General features: G+C 43.0%; 1 protein-coding gene across 5 annotated transcripts in view; it reads left to right on the top strand.

Annotated features, from left to right (window-relative positions):
- PPARD (peroxisome proliferator activated receptor delta) overlaps nucleotides 1–16674 on the top strand; it is a 46862-nt gene extending 30188 nt beyond the window's left edge. For 4 of the 5 annotated variants that reach the window (XM_083509190.1, XM_083509191.1, XM_083509193.1 and 1 more), the window contains 6 exons: nucleotides 5378–5617; nucleotides 8251–8402; nucleotides 10370–10508; nucleotides 11668–11870; nucleotides 14561–15011; nucleotides 16341–16674. In XM_083509190.1, coding sequence (XP_083365316.1) covers nucleotides 5482–5617; nucleotides 8251–8402; nucleotides 10370–10508; nucleotides 11668–11870; nucleotides 14561–15011; nucleotides 16341–16588 — 1329 coding nt within the window. In that variant the 5' untranslated portion in view covers nucleotides 5378–5481 and the 3' untranslated portion in view covers nucleotides 16589–16674. The remainder of the gene's footprint in view (nucleotides 1–5377; nucleotides 5618–8250; nucleotides 8403–10369; nucleotides 10509–11667; nucleotides 11871–14560; nucleotides 15012–16340) is intronic. The other variant, XM_083509185.1, reaches the window with a different exon arrangement.
- Nucleotides 16675–18898: the final 2224 nt, after the last annotated feature.

Below are 18898 nucleotides of genomic sequence, written 5' to 3'. Positions count from 1 at the left end.
GGTTTCCCTAGGAACGCATTAATTGATTTTCAGTGCATTCCTATGGGAAACCGTGCATCGCAAGACGAAAAAACCGCAAGACGAAGAGAATTGCGGAACGAATTAATTTCGTCTTGCGAGGCACCACTGTATCCCTGCTTGGCCAGGCATCAGAATTGATGCAATGCTCACAACAAACGGAGCTGCCGATTATTTGTATGAGTTGGCACACTTCTTGACTCAGGATGAATTCAGTGGAAAGCCATTCTTACAGCTATTTTTCATCATGATGTAAAAAAAAAAATAGATACAAAAGAATGAGAGTGATTTCTCATGGCGAGACTCCTCTTCACGGCTATGTCTTAAGTTTTCTAAAAGGGTGCAGTATGTATGGCGTCCTTGGGCAGCGCCTTAGAGATTCAACTCCCTGTGTTTTTACCTCCTCCCCCTTTGCTTCCTGGGTCTACATTCTGGGTATGGTTAATCATAGAAACAGGAAGAGATGGGAAACTAGCCCATCTTACAGTTCTGTCTGGAAACTTTGCAATGATAGTTTGGCTGCATTGACCTGGGTATGAAATGTTATTTACTTATGAAATGGATAGCTTGTTAGTTGGTAATGAGCTAGGATTGTGTAGAGAGCATTAAGTATATGTAAATTTTCCTTCTCTTGATAAAATGGCATGTTTTAGTTGTCCACTTTGAGAAATTCAATTTCAATATCTTACTTTAGCCTTAGTTTTTCAGCTGGTAGATCTCTAGGAAGAAAATCAGATAATATCTACTAGAGGAGGTGTTATTTCTACTAAGGCCTGGGCTCAGTGCCACCAAATCATTTTGCATCAGCAACCAGCCAGTAGATGTTTCTTTTTCACCTCTTTAGAAGGCAGAACACTGGTGTGAATGTTCTTAGAGAGAAATCATTTAACATAGCAGACAGAAGGATAATATGATCAGTTGGCTGGCTGCTAAAACTTAGGTCTCAGCTAGATTGGTAAAGAAATGTTCAGGTAGGTACCCATGTTGCTCTGACACATTCGAAATAAATTAAAAAATTGCCCAGTAGCACCTGAGAGACCAACTATATTCTGGGTATAAGCTTTTGTGTGCATGTATCTGAAGAACTGTGCATGCACATGAAAGCTTATACCCATAACATACCGTATTTTTTGCTCTATAAGACTCACTTTTTCCCTCCTAAAAAGTAAGGGGAAATGTGTGTGCGTCTTATGGAGCGAATGTAAGCTGCGCAGCTATAACAGAAGCCAGAACAGCAAGAGGGAAGGCTGCTTTCACTGCACAGTGATCCCTCTTGCTGTTCTGGCTTCTGAGATTCAGAATATATTTTTCCTTGTTTTCCTCCTCCAAAAACTAGGTGTGTCTTGTGGTCTGGTGCGTCTTATAGAGCGAAAAATACGGTACTTTGGTTGGTCTCTAAGGTGCTACTGAACAACTTTTTCGTTTTATGTGTGTTGTATATGCATTATAAGCATTAAAACACTGTGACATCAGATGGTGCTGTGGAGTCCCATTTTTGCCAACACGATTTCTCATACAAAATTTACAACACTTTTTCTCGAAACTCTTCTTTGTTGTGTCTAGATCCAGCCCTAGGAAGGTCAGGCTAGAAAGAAGGCACATTTCTATAATAGGGAATTTAGATTTTGTTCTCATCAGTGTACCACTGCCCAGATACAAGGGACTGATTGCTTAATGGCTGAATATTTTCCCCAGCATTATAGCATATCTTGTAAGCTTGATACCATTCTGTTGTATCTGATAGCAGCTTCTGCCGCAGGGTTAAGTGCACAACAGTTATATATCAATGTTTTGAATTTAAAAGGTGCATACCTGGCTATGAAATAACTAACACCAGTGTCACTAAGTCTGATCAACATATTGGAATCTTGCACTGAGATTACAGTATAAGGCAGGTGGGCTTATAAATAGCAGTGAAGTCTTCTGCATGGTATTTGTATGCTGTCTTTCAGTTTTGTTTTACTTTGCTTTGTTTTGTTTATCCTTCAGTTTTATTTCATGGTGTATATGTTGATTATTATTATTATTTAATTACAATTGACTCCCATTTGCTCAATTAGCTAGGGTGAGGGTGCGGCTTGATTGTCGTTCTGTCGCAGGACAGGAATGCACAGCAGATCTTCTTGTTATTGCTCCTTGTGCCTGGATCAGGCTCAACATCTGCTTACAGTAAGAAAGCACTCAAGTGATTTTGGCAGCAAAAAGGAGGATTGGTTACAACATGTTGAATAAAAATAAACCTAAGCTGGGTGTTTCAGCGCATGGGTGTCTCAAAACATCATCGAAAGTGGTGTGATCCCAGCTGAGCTGGAGAGGTTGTGACTCCAGCAAGTAATCAGCCATGCTAGCTACTTCTTGACAGCTCAGTATATGATTGAAATTTGATAGCTAGCCTGTGTCTTTTTTCTGATACTGTCTGTGTTTTAGTCATGAAGTGTCTAGATGCAATTTTGTGCTGGATTTATTAACTCCTGTAAATAAATGCAGTGTGTTGGGGACCCAGTAAACACTGTCAGTTCTAGAGACTTTTTGATGCCTGTCCTTCCACGGATTCCATTTTTTGACCTACTTCGTCTGTACAAATATATAGGTGTTCAATTTAAGTGTATTGCAAACACCTTGATTTCAAACTGCTTCAGAAGCAAAGTGAAACTGCATCTGTATATACCAGTGTCTGCTTCCCTCAACTCATATAACCTGTCTTATAAATGCAAGTGAAGATTCCACTCTTAAGTGCATACATATATAGCCTAACTGGCAGGGATGGTGCTCTTAACCTAGATAAATTTAAGTAAATATTCAATTTTTTGAATATTAAAGCCCCATTTCCAGATTATCATTTTTGTGTCAGACAAACAAGTTTTTGCTCATTTGCTTCTTGCGATCCATGTGCCTTTCCTCAGGTGCTTCTTTGGCAGGGATGTTGTACTTTTTGAGCAAATGACCACGGCTTGTCTTTCATGACTGTTAGTCCTGCATGTTACAGTGCTCTGTCAGTCCCGACCTGCAATGACTATGTTGTTCTATGATCTCTTTAGAAGTTTTATCTGTTGTTGTGTTAAGCGTGCTTTTTAAGAGCTTGAGTGCTCCCCATTACTTTAGTAAAAGAGTGCTCATCTAGCCTTTTAACAACCAAAATATGATTAAAACCAGAAGGCTTATCCTACCCCCTGCAATAGTTTCCTACCTTTGCACTCCATTCTTCAGAGCTGAAGGACTTAATATTTGAAGGATTATTTGAACTTATATGAGCATGCTAAGGGATTCAGCTGTAGAGGCCCATCTCTGTTGCCCATCCAGGACAGATGTTAGGACAGGACCTTCTCAGCTGTAGCCCCGTACCTTTGGAAGTCACTTCTCCATGGAATATGTTTGTCCTAGTTTCTGTTAACTTTTAGGAGCGAGCTTAAATCATTTTTATTTCAAGCCAAGAGGGTGCTTGTGCCCTGAAACATGACTTGTTAAAAATTAAATAAAGAAACAAATACATATTAAAAACAGGTAACAGAAGTAGAGCTGTGTGTCCATGGTAAAACTCTCAGCAGAACTTCCAGCAAAGTTAGCTGTTCCATTCTGGTACTGGCTCCATATCGGCATGAGTATTTTGCCAAAGACAAGTATGCATGTGTGGCAGGTGGGGCTGTTCTAAAAGCCCTTACACAGCAGAAATCTGTGGGGCTTAAATCTGTGGTTTAAAGTGATATGATACTGCAGATGGGGTCCTAAAGGCAGCTTTGAGTAAACAGTTGTCATGTACGCAATCCTCAGGTAACTGCTGAATTGCAACTTTAGGTATTGATTACAGGTGCTAATATTATTGTGTTATCACCAATTACTGCTGCTGTGAAGGGTCAGTTTGCATACATTTTAAGGTCTTGTACTGAATTTTTGCATTTCTTTACTGTTCAGCCTTATATTTATTTTCTTTCATACCAAATTGTATATGCATCCAATGAAGTTGGCTCTAGTCCATGAAAGCTTATGCCACAATAAAAAAATTGGTATTTAAGGTGCTGCAAGACTCTTTGTGCATAGAATGAATTTCAATGGATTCTCTGCAGCATTCCCTAAGTTGTGGAATTTCCTCCCCACAGAGGTGCGTCTGGCTTCTTTGACAGCTTTCAGCAAATGCTGAACACGTACCTCTTTACCCTAGCCTGTAACACCTGAGATAGGTGTTTTCAGGGCCCAGTCTGTTCCTGTGATTGTACTCTGTTTTAATTTAAAAATCTAAATTGTTGTAACCTGTCCTGGGACCTGCTAGTGATGGCTACATCATTGTAGCATATTGAAAGGCTGTGTGTTTTTAAGGCTAAAACCCAAAGAAATTCCATGCTCAAATACAAAAATGAAGAGACTTCTGAGTGAATTAGACATAAATACGTAGGATGTTACTATGTGTTATGAGTAGTTCTGATATTCTTTTATTGTTTTTCATATAATGCAGCTTGCTGGGGCAGCAATCTGAAGATGACTCTTGGGGAGGGGACAGAAAAATAGACTAAGAGGAAAGGGTTAAGCCCTCCCACCCTCTGCTGGTCTTTTGCTTCAGATTGCAGCCTCAGCAGCTGCATTGAATAGCAAATCCCTCAGCATATAGAGAAATAGTAACATCTCTTTGAGGGGCAGATTACACAGTGTGGTTTATGTACATACAAGTAGTCTATTCCTGAGCAAACCCTCACATGGACAAACATAATGTATGAGGTGGATACTCAAGGATGTGATTGTCAGCAGTTCCCATGATTGTAGTGACTGGAAATAGTGCCACTGTGATTATGGGAAAAGTTGCTGGCCATAGTTGTTCTTTCCTGTATCGTATCTTGTTTCTCCATGCGATCCATTCCTAAGGAAGGTCAGGAAATGGAATATGTACACAGCAGATACAATGTAAATTGGTCTTAAGAGGGAAGGTGACCAGGATGTGGAAACATTCTGTAAAATGCTCAGCACACTCTGGAGATTGTGAGCACCTTGTATTTATGTGGAGGGGATTTTTTTTGCAGAGTTCTGTGCTTGTTGACAGTTCAGAGGTTAAAGTGATTGTCCCATGACCGATGGGAAGGCACTTGTATTTTTCGTAGCTTCCTATTCCTTTCCTTATACAACCTTGAGTGGCCCATACTCCTCTGTCCTTGAGTTTGAGTACAGCTGTCCTTGCCATCACATCCCAAGCCTGTGAAAATCGGCACATTGCCATTGGAATACATTTGCCTAGTTTGCACTGAGTGCAGAGCTTGTGATCCTAGCACAGATTACCAATCCCTATATACACAGTGGTCCATTGGCCTTCTAAGACTCCATAGCACAATGTTTCCCTGTCAAATGCTCTTTAACATTTTCCTTCTCTTCTTTGAAGGCTAAGAGGAACAGCCTGATAGGGGCCCTTTTCCAGACAGACGTGGATGATGCCAGAGCTATGACAGGGACTGCAGTCTGGGCACTGAAGGGTGGTGATCAGTTATGCAGCAGCCAAAGGAGGAAGTACCTGAGGTCAGGGAAGAGGAAGAGGAAGAGGAAGAGGCACTGACGGCAGTAGGTGGAACCTCAGACCCAAATGAAGGACCAGATAATTCAGCACCTTCTATCAGCTACACAGGTAGGTTGGAGAAGCAGGCTAATGCATCCAACACATTTTTAAAGCAGCAATAGGTGGCTTTTACAGTGAGCTTTCCCCTCAGTAGGCAAATTTGTCACAATATGACAAATTCATTCTTTTATGCTGATTCCCCACCCCAAGCTAGTTGTCTCAGTACCTCTTTTCCTTTCCACAACACTCTTTATCTCTTGTCTCTGATTATGGTTTTTTTGTTTTTGTTCTCCTTTTCTCCCTCTGTTTAGACGTTCACCCCTTCTTGATCACTCCTCCCTGCAGATGTCCTGCAGGCTCAGTTCTGAGCCTCTTCTCTCTTGCAATACTCTCTCCGTGTTTTCATGCTTGTACTTTCAGTCTGAACTGCCCCCTTTACGTGACTCCTGTATTTATTCTTTCCATCCCTCTTTTCACTTTCTGTCAAGTCCCATGTTTGAACATCTCACTGACATTTCCTTCTGTACATCTGCTGATGTCTCTGACTGGCCATGGTGAAAATGGGATTTCTAGGGTTTCCATTCAGCTTCTCATTCTTCCCATGCTCCCTTTCACTGTCACATGCTCACACACTACATCCATGGAGTGATATTCAGCTCCTTCTAATGCTCTTCTTATAGCCAGGCTATGGTCATTCTGCTGATGCTTCCTCTTATTGATGCTATTGGTCAAGTACTTGGCTGATGTTGTAAAAACTATCCACGGTTTTGACAGATATCTATCAGGCTTAGATAGGTCTTGGATTTGGCCCACAGGGCACCAGCTGGTCATTTCTGGTTTGGATTTCTGCTTGTTGGCTTCCCTTTGCTTTCTCATATGCGAGACAGTTTGGAAACACCCCCACTAATATTTTTGCCTCTCTTGCTGTGATTATGGCTCCCCTCATCTTAATGCCCCAACACTGCTTTCCTATCACTCATCATGCAAGGAATTCTCACATTTCAGGTTAATGTTTTTGTCTGTGACCCTCTTTCATCTTACTCTCTTCTGCTTATAGCTCCCTCTCTGCTGAAGCTCCTCTGTAAACTACATTTCCTTTGCACCTAATCCAAGCCTCACCTTCATGTTACTCCTCAGGCATGCAATAACTGATGCCACCCACATCCTGTCTATCAAAGACAGCACCAGTTGCTCTGAACTCCCCTAGCACAGGGAACCGTGCAAGTAGTCATGCAACAGGACACAGATGGTTTAATCAGCCTGGACAGGAATTCATTACTGTATGTTCTGTTGTCTCTCCTCTCTGCTGCTGTTGAGCAAGGGAGTTTGCATAGCAGAACTTTACAATGTTCACTGAAAGTGAGCAAAACAGGAAGAAAACAGGATTAATAAATTTTGTGAAAACTGTAGAATATGGTGAGTGCAAACAAATAATTTTCTGTTCAAGGGGGAGTTCAGAGAATACTGGCTTAGCTACCTGCGTACAGCACTAGTTGGCTGGTGCCTGTTACATCACAAACCCACCTACCTCCCATCCCTGGTTTACTTTCTCAGCTCTTAAACTGATTGCCCCTAACGAAACATAGATGATGAATGAACATTTTAAATTACTAAATGGACATGTGTTGCTTTCAAAAGAATACATTTTAAAAGATGATCTGAAATATTGGGGAGGGTCAAATCCGTTAACTAAATCAGGATTCAGATTACCAATGTGTGCATCTGTCATTTATGATTTAAAGGGGAAAGGCAGCAGGGCTCATCCTATTGGGGGAAATCCACTGTAATTACTCTCCTTATGTTTGGACATGATCTTAAGAGAAACAGTGCTGAAGTTAGTATGGCGCTATATTAATACTTGCTGGTCTCACATAAAGAGGCATGTGTGAACATATCCAGAATAAGAGAAGTTATTTGAATTAACCTTTCAACAGATGCGGAAAAGAATGTTAAAGTGATCATTGAGTGTGAGGGAAGGCAAGTTAACTTATTGGGCTAAAGTTTCAAGTGTATTTCTGCCACAAACTTTGGGTAAATCCACCCTCAGTTTTGTGGACTTGAATGGTGGGAAAGTTTTCCTCTGAATATTTTATGTTGGTCACTTTCAGGTGTTATGCCATAGCTTTTGCCAGTGACCTGTAGAGATACCTGAGTTGCCTTCTTTTGACGTTTTTGTGAACTAATTCATTGAAAAACAAGGCTGTCAAAGACTCAGTGATTCTACTGAATAACAAATGATTTTGCCTGACCGGGGTATGAAAAGGAAATATGAAGGCACCCAGAACATGCCCAAACTGCTATTGCTAACAGTGGCAATAAATTCCATTCTGAACAGCAGTTCTGTGGTCTCATGTGTTGAAGAGTGTTGGTTTCAGACACTTAAACCTTCTGTGCTTTGGGGAGGGGGGGTGGTTCTGATGCCATAGCACTGCTGGATTCTAATGCATTGCTAGATTTTGTGAACTGGAAGGATGAAATAACCAGTGAAGAAAATGACAAGCATGTTATGCACAGTGGTAAGTTTGCATCAAATACAGACTGAAACTGGACTTTCTATGAAACCCAGTGCTTTACAAATGCAAACTGGTTGGTTGCATCTGGGAAAAATGCAAAATATGGGTAAGGAAGTTGTGCTGTAGAGATGCTATGTGTCTGGGGCAGAACGGCAATGCAATGACTTCTTGTTTTTGTTTCCCTGTTAGATCTTTCCCAGAGTTCTTCACCTTCTCTGTCAGACCAACTCCAAATGGGCTGTGATGAGGCAACCTCAGGAAGTCTGAATGTAGAGTGCAGGGTCTGTGGTGATAAGGCATCGGGGTTCCACTATGGAGTGCATGCATGTGAGGGTTGCAAGGTATGCAATGTACAAACTGTATGCAGAAGGGGTGGCTAACTTGTGACCCTCCAGATGTTACTGAACTACAACTTCCATCATCCCAGATCATTGGCCATGATGACCAGGGCTCCTGGGAGTTGTTGTCTAACAACACCCGGAAGGTATTAGATTTTGTGGCTTTAGCACCCTCCTTCAAGACTCTTACCATCGTGTTTGAAGTCATACATTTATAGAGTCCTTAGGAGTCTCTTCACCAACCGAACCAGGCAGTGACTGATCAGGAAAATTCAAATGACTATAAAGTTTTAATAAGCTACCACTACAATGCACAAAAGAATAAGCAACAAATACAAAGATACCAGTTCTTATAATTAATGTTCTCTTCCCCTGTTGGTAAACTTTTGCCCTGTTTCTTGCTCCTTTTCTAACAAGAATAGATTGCCTCATTTCCCAAGACAGGACATCAAACCAGTTCCTTTTTCTTTCTTTAACCTAGAAATGTGTTGGTCTGTGCTGCTGAAAACCCCTGACCTAAGCACATTGATTAGAAAAGTCTGTGTTCATCATCTTTTGGTCTGACCCAAGTGTATTCAGTTCTAATTACGTGCCAAATTTCACTTCTGCTTGTCTTTTTGAGTTCTAACTGCGTTTAACTATGCATTTATTTTAGCCCCTTTATTCCTCAAAGCATGATTTATTAGCCATATATTGTATGACTTATACACATGTTATAGTAGATCTACAAGGGCCACGTTTTAGCTGCTCTTGTTATTCACAAGGTTAAAGGAGGCTTCAGTGAGTAAATTATGGAAGGAAACGGAATCTTTTCTTCAGAGGTTAAAGATCCAAGTATCTCTAACCCACAACTGGAACAAAGGTATAAGACTAACCTTTATTCTGATAGTGCAGAACAAAAGCACTATTCTGCAAACATTAACAAGGTGCTGCATTCTGCGGACCTGAAGTAACAATATCCCTTGAAATGGACTGGTAGTAATATTCCTAAGCTCTACAGACTAACGTGGACACCCTTCTGGAATTTGTCCCTAATATGCACAGGAGTTTTGCCTGGGACATTTTCCTGCTTTACGTCTTCTCTGCCCTTCTTCCCTGTCACTATTCTCCATCAACTCTGGTCTCCCTGAGAACATAGACATTACTTTTAGACATAATCTTTGGTTGACATACTCCATGGGACACCTGTGAACGTATTCTGCTCCTGATCATTTGGCTGGCTGTTGGAATCGCAGAATGCCAAAGGAGATGAGTTATTCAATGTCTAAGTGATGCCAAAATTATCCAAAGGGGGTGGGGGCGGGGGTGGGGAAGCTTAAAGGAGAGAGACAAGGATGTTAAAAAGCTGGATTTGTTTATTCATATCCCCCTGCTGGATCTTTGTGACACTACAAGTCTGTTTTTTGCTGTTTTTTTACACGGGACAATTATGTTTAGGCTTTCTTCCTGCTTGTACCATTCTTTTCTCCATGTGTATGTTAATTTTTTTTTAAAAAAAGAATATTTCAATTGAACAAAATAAAGTAAAAATTAAAAGTGAATAAAGAAATAAAAATAAAAGGTACATTATATCACTATATATGCAGACAACTACAATTCCATATATGCAAGTCTAGTATGTAGGTATATGAATGTTATTATTATACAGATAGATTTATGGTTATTTATAACCTACCATAATTTTTAATAAACGAGTTCCAAATATTGTTATGCTTGTCCATACAAAGCCTACTTTGTAAGCAATCGGTTCATAAGCTGGGAGTGTTGTCCTGCCTTCAGTCCTTCTCCATGTGTATGCTAGTATGTAGTGTGTTCCATTGTTCTGAAGTCTCTTTGCTTGTTGCTGAAAATGATATTCTGTCCTGAGACTCAAGTTGACAGTAATCCTGGGACATTTTATAAGGAGATGCTGTGTTATCGCAATGACCCATCTCCCTGTTTCTTTTCTCCATCTGCCTGCTCTCCAACAGGGCTTCTTTCGTCGAACAATCCGTATGAAACTGGAGTACGAGAGGTGTGAGCGGAGCTGTAAAATTCAGAAGAAGAACCGAAACAAGTGCCAGTACTGCCGCTTTCAGAAATGCCTCTCCCTGGGCATGTCGCACAACGGTGAGACTCCTCTCTTCCCCTTAGCTCTAGATACAGGAAGAAAAACATAGCTAGAAATGGAACTTTGTGTTTGCTGTAGGCAACGTGTTTAGTATTGTGGGTGGGGGTGTTTGGGGGGGAGTGTCTAACTATGTTGCTCTGGCAGTCATCCTCAGTAGCCAGGTGGTGGGTTGGAATCATTGCACAGCCTGCATGTCTTTCCTTCTGGAAATGATTGTTATGGACACAGCCTAAGAAAGGCATGTCAACGTCTATTGCTTCCAGTCTATTTTTCCTTGTTTTGTCTTTAGAAAAGTGGTTGCCAATTAGCTACCATATTTTTCGCCCATAAGGCGCACCTAGTTTTTTGGGGGGAAATAAAGGGGAAAAAATTATTCCCCCCCCCAGGCGCGGGAAGCCCGAGCTTCCCCCGACCCCAGCCCCCAGAACAGGCAACTCTCCGCAAGCGGTGGGAGCCCGGCGCCAGGCTCCCGAGCCTTGAAGAGAGCTGTGAGAAGCCTGGGTGCGCAGAGCTCAGCGCGCCCAGGCTTCGGCATGCAGGCAACTCTCCGCAAGTGGTGGGAGCCCAGCGCCGGGCTCCTGCGCCTTGCGGAGAGTTGCCTGCACGAAGCCTGGAGAGCGAGAGGGGTCGGTGCACACCGACCCCTCTCGCTCTCCAGGCTTCAGCGAAAGACCGCATTCGCCCCATAGGACGCACACACATTTCCCCTTCATTTTTGGAGGGGAAAAGGTGCGTCCTATAGGGCGAAAAATACAGTAAGTACTGCGGACACCCTGTTTTTTAAAAGCCAAGCCATAGACCCCCCTACTTTTGAAAACGTTGATATCTCTGTGGTAGTTTTGGTTATCTGAATGGTGCCACCATGCCCTCCAACATGTCCCAGCAGAAAACTGGGATGCGCATCTTCTGGGATGTGCTCTTGCATTAGTCACGTGACCTGTGTAAGAGCACAGTGCCCCAAAACACCACCTTGAGCTTCCTGATGGAAAAGGAGGGATATAAATGTAATAAGTAACACTCTTATTTTTTGTTTCCCTCCCCGTCCACCTATAATTGTATAATATGAAATGTCTTCAATAAATAAATAGTTGGAAAGACATGGGGATGCTATTTTGTCCCAAGACTCCTAACAGTATCTTCTTTATTACGTTTCTTCAGCCATTCGTTTTGGCCGCATGCCTGAAGCTGAGAAAAGGAAGCTAGTGGCAGGACTGACAGCAAGTGAGATCACCTGTCAGAACCAGCAGGTAGCTGACCTGAAAGTATTTTCCAAGCACATCTACAACGCCTACCTGAAAAATTTCAACATGACCAAAAAGAAGGCACGAGGCATCCTGACTGGGAAAGCCAGCAGCACTCCAGTGAGTACCTCAGTCCCAGAGGGATGAAAGTGGAGCAGAACTTGCCAGGCAAGCTCTTGGCATCTGCAGTCCAAGAGATTCAATGCTGTGCCCAAAGCAGACTCTCTGACATCAAAGAACTTTAATCTACTATTTGGTCTTGCTCATAAAGAGAAGCTTGGTGTTTTGTTGATATTGAGGCTGCTGGTGTAATCAGTGTGACCTGAGTTACATCACCAGGATAACCAGAAGTTTTCTGTATTCAAATTATTCTATAGAGTTTTATCTGAAGAAGTGTGCATGCACATGAAAGCTCATACCAATAATTAACTTAGTTGGTCTCTAAGGTGCTAATGGAAGGATTTTTTTGATTTTTTTTTTGTTTTGTTTTGACTATGGCAGACCAACACGGCTACCTACCTGTACAGAGTTTTAGTTAGTGCAAACGGTGGTGATTGAGTTCAATCCTAAATGCACAAAAGAAAAGAAAAGAAAAAATTATAATCCATTGATTCCACTGAGGGAATGTTTCCCATGAAAACACATTCTTCTTCCTTTTTAAGGCTCTATCCCATGTGGCTTCCCAAAAGAAATATAGAAGTTTATTTATACATATAGCTCACTGGGGACTATAAAATCGAGCTATATAGACATCAGCATTACCATGCAGGAAAAGGTGGGAGAATTTTTTTTTAGGGTGAAAGGTCAAAAAAGTAGGCATCCCTATAGCATTATTAAATAGTGGTAATACATATTCATTTGTACTATTGAAGAATGCTTCTTTATCATTGTACACAGGTGTCATAATAACTATAGATAGGTAAGATGAACTTTCATTTTATATCCTGTTCCATCCCAGGAGGTAATTATCCTTGAAAATAATAGCAGAACCCAAGTTTTTTTACTCTAAATTGGAACTGGTGTCTGAAATATCAAGAAGTGCTTATTCTGTATTTCACTTCAAACTTCACTGAATTCAGTAAATGGAAGTTTTGTATAGTGCCTCACCATCCTGATTATCAACAAGTCCTCAGTGTAATCTTTCTTCTATATCAGCCTTAATTTTATTTTAAAGAAGTTGCTTGCCATTCTTCTTCTTCTTCCTTCTTCTTCCTCTCTTCCTTCTATGAATTGAGCACAGTGTTGTTTGCTAGTGTTTCCGATAACTGGAGATACAGGATATCTGGCAGGACTGTGAGCAAAGTTGTGTTATTTTAGCTTTTGCTTTTTCTTTTTTTCCCTTTTGCTACAATTTAAGCTTCATTTACACAATAAATGTTTTGATACAATTTAAGCTTCATTTACACAATATCCCAAGCCAGTGATCTTGTCACTTAGGAAGCAATGAAGCTTACTGTTTAAGTCAAACTGGCAGCTTTCACCAATACAGTGGTACCCCGCAAGACGAATGCCTCGCAAGATGGAAAACCCGCAAGACGAAAGGGTTTTCTGTTTTGGAGGCGCTTCGCAAGACGAATTTCCCTATGGGCTTGCTTCGCAAGACGAAAGTCCATAGGGAAATCTCCGGGGACCTCTTTTAAATGCTGGTGGTGGGGAGCAAAGCCTTTCCCCCCCTCCGGCCTTCAGAAGAGGTCCAGGAAGGCCGGCGGGGGCTGAAAGGCTTTGCTCCCCACCGCCAGCATTTTAAAAGCAGTCCGGGATAGCAGGGAAGCGCTTCCCGCTATCGCGGACGGCTTTTGAAGGCAGGCGGGGGGGGGGGAGCAAAGACTTTCGCCCCCCGCCCGCCTTCAGAAGAGGTCCAGGACCTCTTCTGAAGGCGGGCGGGGGGCAAAAGTCTTTGTCCCCCCTGCCTGCCTTCCCAGGGGCTTTTACATCGCCCCGGACAGCGGAGAAGTCCTCCGCTGTCCCGGGGTTTTTAAAAATGCTGGGGGTGGGAAGAAAAGCCCTTGCCCCCCCCCCCAGCCTTCAGAAGAGGTCGGGGGACAGACTGTCCCCGGACCTGGTCTGAAGGCGGTTTCCATAGGAACGCATTAATTGATTTTCAATGCATTCCTATGGGAAACTGTGCATCGCAAGACGAAAAACTCGCAAGAAGAAAAAACTTGCGGAACGAATTAATTTCGTCTTGCGAGGCACCACTGTAAATGCAGTGCCAATCTGAAAGTCAGGAAAGCTTTGAAAAAGTATCAAGTAGCATATGAGTTTGGTACTAACAATTTTCTGATCCATTTAAAAAAGCAGAAATCAGTGCAGAGATGGGCACAGTCTCTATGAAGCTTGCATAATCATAGACTCGTAGAATTATGGAGCTGGAAGGGACATGGTTCATAAGCATCACCACTCAGTATATCATGGGTAGGAAACCTTTTTCAGCCCAAGGAGCACATTCCCTTCTGGACCAGCTGCCACTGGTGAGCAGGGCTATAAACAAAAGTGGGTGGAGCAAGAAATGACCTTTGTAGAGGAGGCTATTTTCTACACAAACTCACATTTTCTGTCTCCCATCTGAGGAAGCTAGAGGCATTAACAGAGTTGAAGAACACTTTCCAGTCAGGCAATAACACTTGGTGGGGGGTGCGGGTGGGGAGCAGGGCCAGTGAGGGGGTGGCTGGCAGAGCTCTGAGGTCCAGATGGCAAGATCTGGAGGGCCACATGTCACCCTCAGGCCTGGGGTTCCCCACCACTGCACTTCAGCCTGTAGCTTGATTCCTCACTGCAGAATCCTGACTCTATGTGTTTGTTCTTTGTAGCCTTTTGTGATTCATGACATGGATACCCTGTGGCAAGCGGAAAAGGGTCTCGTGTGGAAACAGCTAGTGAATGGGATACCACCATCCAAGGAGATTGGCGTCCACGTTTTTTACCGCTGCCAGTGCACATCCGTGGAAACTGTGCGGGAACTCACAGAATTTGCCAAGAGCATCCCTAGCTTCATTAGCTTGTACCTTAATGACCAAGTGACTCTGCTGAAATACGGGGTGCACGAGGCCATCTTTGCAATGCTGGCCTCCATTATGAACAAAGATGGACTCCTGGTGGCCAATGGGAATGGCTTTGTGACGCGCGAGTTCCTGCGCAGCTTGCGCAAGCCCTTCAGTGACATCATGGAGCCCAAATTTGAGTTTGCTGTGAAGTTCAATGCCCTGGAGCTGGATGACAGTGACCTGTCTCTGTTTGTAGCTGCCATCATCCTGTGTGGAGGTGAGAAGGGGGAGTTCTTTGCTAGCAATGGTATATTGCTTTCTAAAAGCTTGCTGATGAAGACTGGGCCATTATCCTGCTAAGTTAAGGGCAATTAATATTAGTTTGAAGGTGCGATTGTGATGCTGGCAATTCAGACAAGATGAAAAAGCTAGAAAGGATTAAATCATCTTCTCCACAGTCCTGTGCAAGCTTACCTGAGAGTAACCGCTACTGAACACAGTTGGATTAACTTCTAAGTGAATATGGATAGGATTGCATCCACATCCAATTTACCACTTACCACAGCATCCTTGTTACTTTCTTCTCATTCAGGATACCACCCACTTCTTCATTTTTAACCTTTAAAAATCCTTATTGTTGTTATTTCTTTGCTGACTCTTTCTCTCCTTTTTTACCTCCCATGACTGTTTGGTCCTCAGTATCTCTCTTAACTCTGTTGAGATCTTTGGCCATTTTGACCTTGTCTTTGGTACCACATCTCACACACCCCAGTTCAGCTTCTATAACTGATTTAACAGACAGTTGTAGTGAAGAAGTAAATGAACCTTGCCGTGGAGAAATCCTGTTCATTCCTTAAAGTAAAAATAATGATAAATGTTTGCTGTAGTGCAGCATTCCTCAGTAAAGTGTGGTTTAAAATAAACAAATCTTTAAATAGTGAGTGAGAGGTCAGGGCAGCCTTGGCACTACTCTGTTTGTCTTCTTGTTTATAGAAGCACATTTGCATGTATGTGCTCATTCTGTGCATTTCTTTGTGTGTATGAAATCTTTTTTAGAACAGCTAGAAAACTACTCCAGAGATTATGGGGAGGGTGGAATAGAATGTGTTACCATCCTCAGTGATGTCACGCAGCACTAGTCACACACAGCCTTACACACAACTGTTTTCATAACCTTTTTGAGAGGAGAGTTGGGTATTTCCCATTCAGACGAAGTTGCCAAAAATCTGCAGAAGTTACACGATTGGAGCCTGCAGGAAGACAGAAAAAACATAGTTTGTACTTGGGGAACTGACATCAAAACACCCACCTTTCGCTCAAAACGTCTCATCTGAATTCATCCTTGTTTCCCCAACTTATATAATACACAGCATCAAGTGGTTAAGATCACTTCAGGCAGCAGGCATGTTTGCATTTGTTCAGGAGAGAGGGTGCTACATGTTTGAATGCTCCTTCATGAGGAAAACTCCCTACAGATGTCAAAATGTCAACGCTGAGGAGCAGGCTAGTCTGAGCTTCTCTTGGTGTTCAGACAGGTAAAGGTTTGGAAAATAATGTCTCTCTTTCTCTTTCTGTCTGTCTCTCTCTCTCTCTCTCCCTTTTGTAGACCGTCCTGGCCTGATGAACGTTAAACAGGTAGAGGAGATTCAAGACAATATCCTCCAGGCCCTCGAGTTCCACTTGCAGGCCAACCACCCAGACACTCAATACCTCTTCCCTAAGCTGCTGCAGAAAATGGCTGACTTGCGACAGTTGGTGACTGAGCATGCACAGCTGGTGCAGAAGATCAAAAAGACAGAGACGGAGACTTCTCTGCACCCACTCTTGCAGGAAATCTACAAGGACATGTACTGAGGAGCCTATATTTAAGAGATAGGTTAAAGCCATGGAATCCAACAAAATGCTTTGTACATTAGCAAAGAAATCCCCTGTGTCTTCCATTCCTTCTACTGTAATTGCTTTTTTCTATATGATTGCTGCATTCTGTACATAGAGGGGAGGGGGTGTTGTACAGCAAAAGACTTGGCATCTACCACATGGTGGTAGATCAGGGCTTCCGTTAACATACACTAAGTGAAACTTAAAGGCACATCATAAGCTAAATATCTGTTGCTACAGTTCAGCTGTTACACTGTTCCAGAGCAGCTGATGTGTTTACACACAACCTCGCAAACGTGTTTGAACTGTGGGTTGGATTCTGCGGTTGGACAACGCGGGTTTTGTCCATCCAGTTAAAGCAAGCAGTAGCTTGGCTGGCAGGTACAGGAAGAGCACTTGCAACATATATCCGTTGTATATTATTTTTATATTGCACTCTGAATTCTAGCTTGGCCCTCAGCCGTAAATTCTAGGGTGTTACAAGGAAAGGGTGTGTGTGTGTTCATGCGTGTGTGTGTCTGTGTATACATTTCCCAAAGAAACCTCCAAGTGTTTGATGAAGGGTACGGACACTCCTTGTGGAGATACTTTGAGGGGGAAAGGCCTTTGCTTATCTCCTTGGTGCACAAAAACAGAAATGCCTTCTCCGTGAAAGGCCATACCTCCTGTCCTCTGCATTTCTCTCTCTCTCTCTCTCTCTCTCTCTCTCTCTCTCTCTCTCTTTCTCTCTCTCCTTTGCAGTGGCGTAGCGTGGGGGGTGCAGGGGGGGCCAGCCGCACCGGGCGCAACATCCTGGGGGTTAGGGTTAGGGGGCACAAATCCACGGGTTAGGGGGCGCAAATCCATGGGTTAGGGGGCGCAAATTACTTGCCTTGCCCCGGGTGCTGACAACCCACGCTACGCCACTGCTCCTTTGGGTTCTTTTATAGTGTAGCTTGTTGAAGCCCTTTATGGGCATGTGTGGCACTTTCAAGCTTACAGCAGAGAGATGGCTTTCTTCTTCTGTTCCTTGCTCTGTGCTTCAGTGCTTGCCAAATGAAGTTGAGCCTGATGTCGTGGAAGTTTTGCTCTCGGATAGTACCTGCCAAAAGTCTATTTGCTTCCTTCCAAGGTAGATCCTGCACTTGAATAAGCACTTGGGTGTCTCCTTATCTGGGCTAGATATAATGTGGATTTTGCTTTTCAAAGGGCAGCCCATGGACCACTGCGAGATCACGACAATACAATGTTAGTGAAGACAGTGATGATTGCATTTGTTTTGCTGCACTTCCCCACCTCCTGCATCCTGGTATTCTCCAGACTGCCCAAGAGAGGCACCCTCTGGGGGTACCAAGTGCCCCCCAATTTCCAAGGAGGGGCCAGGCCCTCTCAATATTCTGTGGCCTGCTGGGGACTCTTGTCAGGCCTTCCTGCTGCTGCGACAGGCCCCACTGGGCCTTCACGTGGCTACAACGGGCCCCGCTGGCCCTACCTGCGGCCTCCTCCCATCACACGTGATGTTACACACGTGTTGCCCCTCCTAAAATAAGTTACAGCAGAATCCGGTGCCTGTGCTGCCCAAAATATCTGAGGAAGACACTTTATATGTGAATTGCAGTGCCAGAGGCACATACGGCACTCTGTGCTGGTTCTGCCCATTGTTTCTTACACCTTCGTAATAAAAGAGTGATAGATAGCAAAAAACACAGCATTTCAACATCACCCCCTCAACATTTCCTCATCAGATTACCAATTTTTACTGTATTTTTAAAGGCCTTATATCAGATTCTGGCTCTTTTTAATTTCTTTGAGTTGGTCCTGCTTCAGCCCTTACGGATCTCACCAGACACCTTTTGCACTTGTCAGCTCGCTTTGAACACAGGTCTTCTTTGCTGGTCAGTTGCAGCAAAGTGGCAGCAGGGAAGTCATTGTCACATGCCTGTGTGAACAGTGTGAGACCATTCTGCCTAGACATGGTTGATGCATTGTGTGAGTTGTCAAGTTTCTTCCACCTGTGACTTCCAGTATACTGTTCCCAGATTAGCATGATGTTTGGGTATGGCCTGCTAGCCTTGGCACTAAGGTACTGTGTTGTTGCTATGTGGCCTTAGGCAAGTTTGCTTATTTCTGCACATTTCAAATACACAGTATGCTTTCTTGAAGGAAGAGAACCTTCTGTCCAAACAATCTTGACACAACAAACAGAATGTAATAATTTACAACTTTGTGGTGACGGATGTGTAGGTGGCACAAAAGTTTGTTTGACACTGCTAGTTGTCCAACCATTTCAGTTCAAATCCTTCTTTC

The sequence above is a fragment of the Podarcis liolepis genome (genome assembly GCF_965112155.1).
Source record: "Podarcis liolepis genome assembly, chromosome: 6".
Taxonomy (NCBI): Eukaryota; Metazoa; Chordata; class Lepidosauria; order Squamata; family Lacertidae; genus Podarcis; species Podarcis liolepis.
This window is presented reverse-complemented; position numbering and strand designations above follow the sequence as displayed.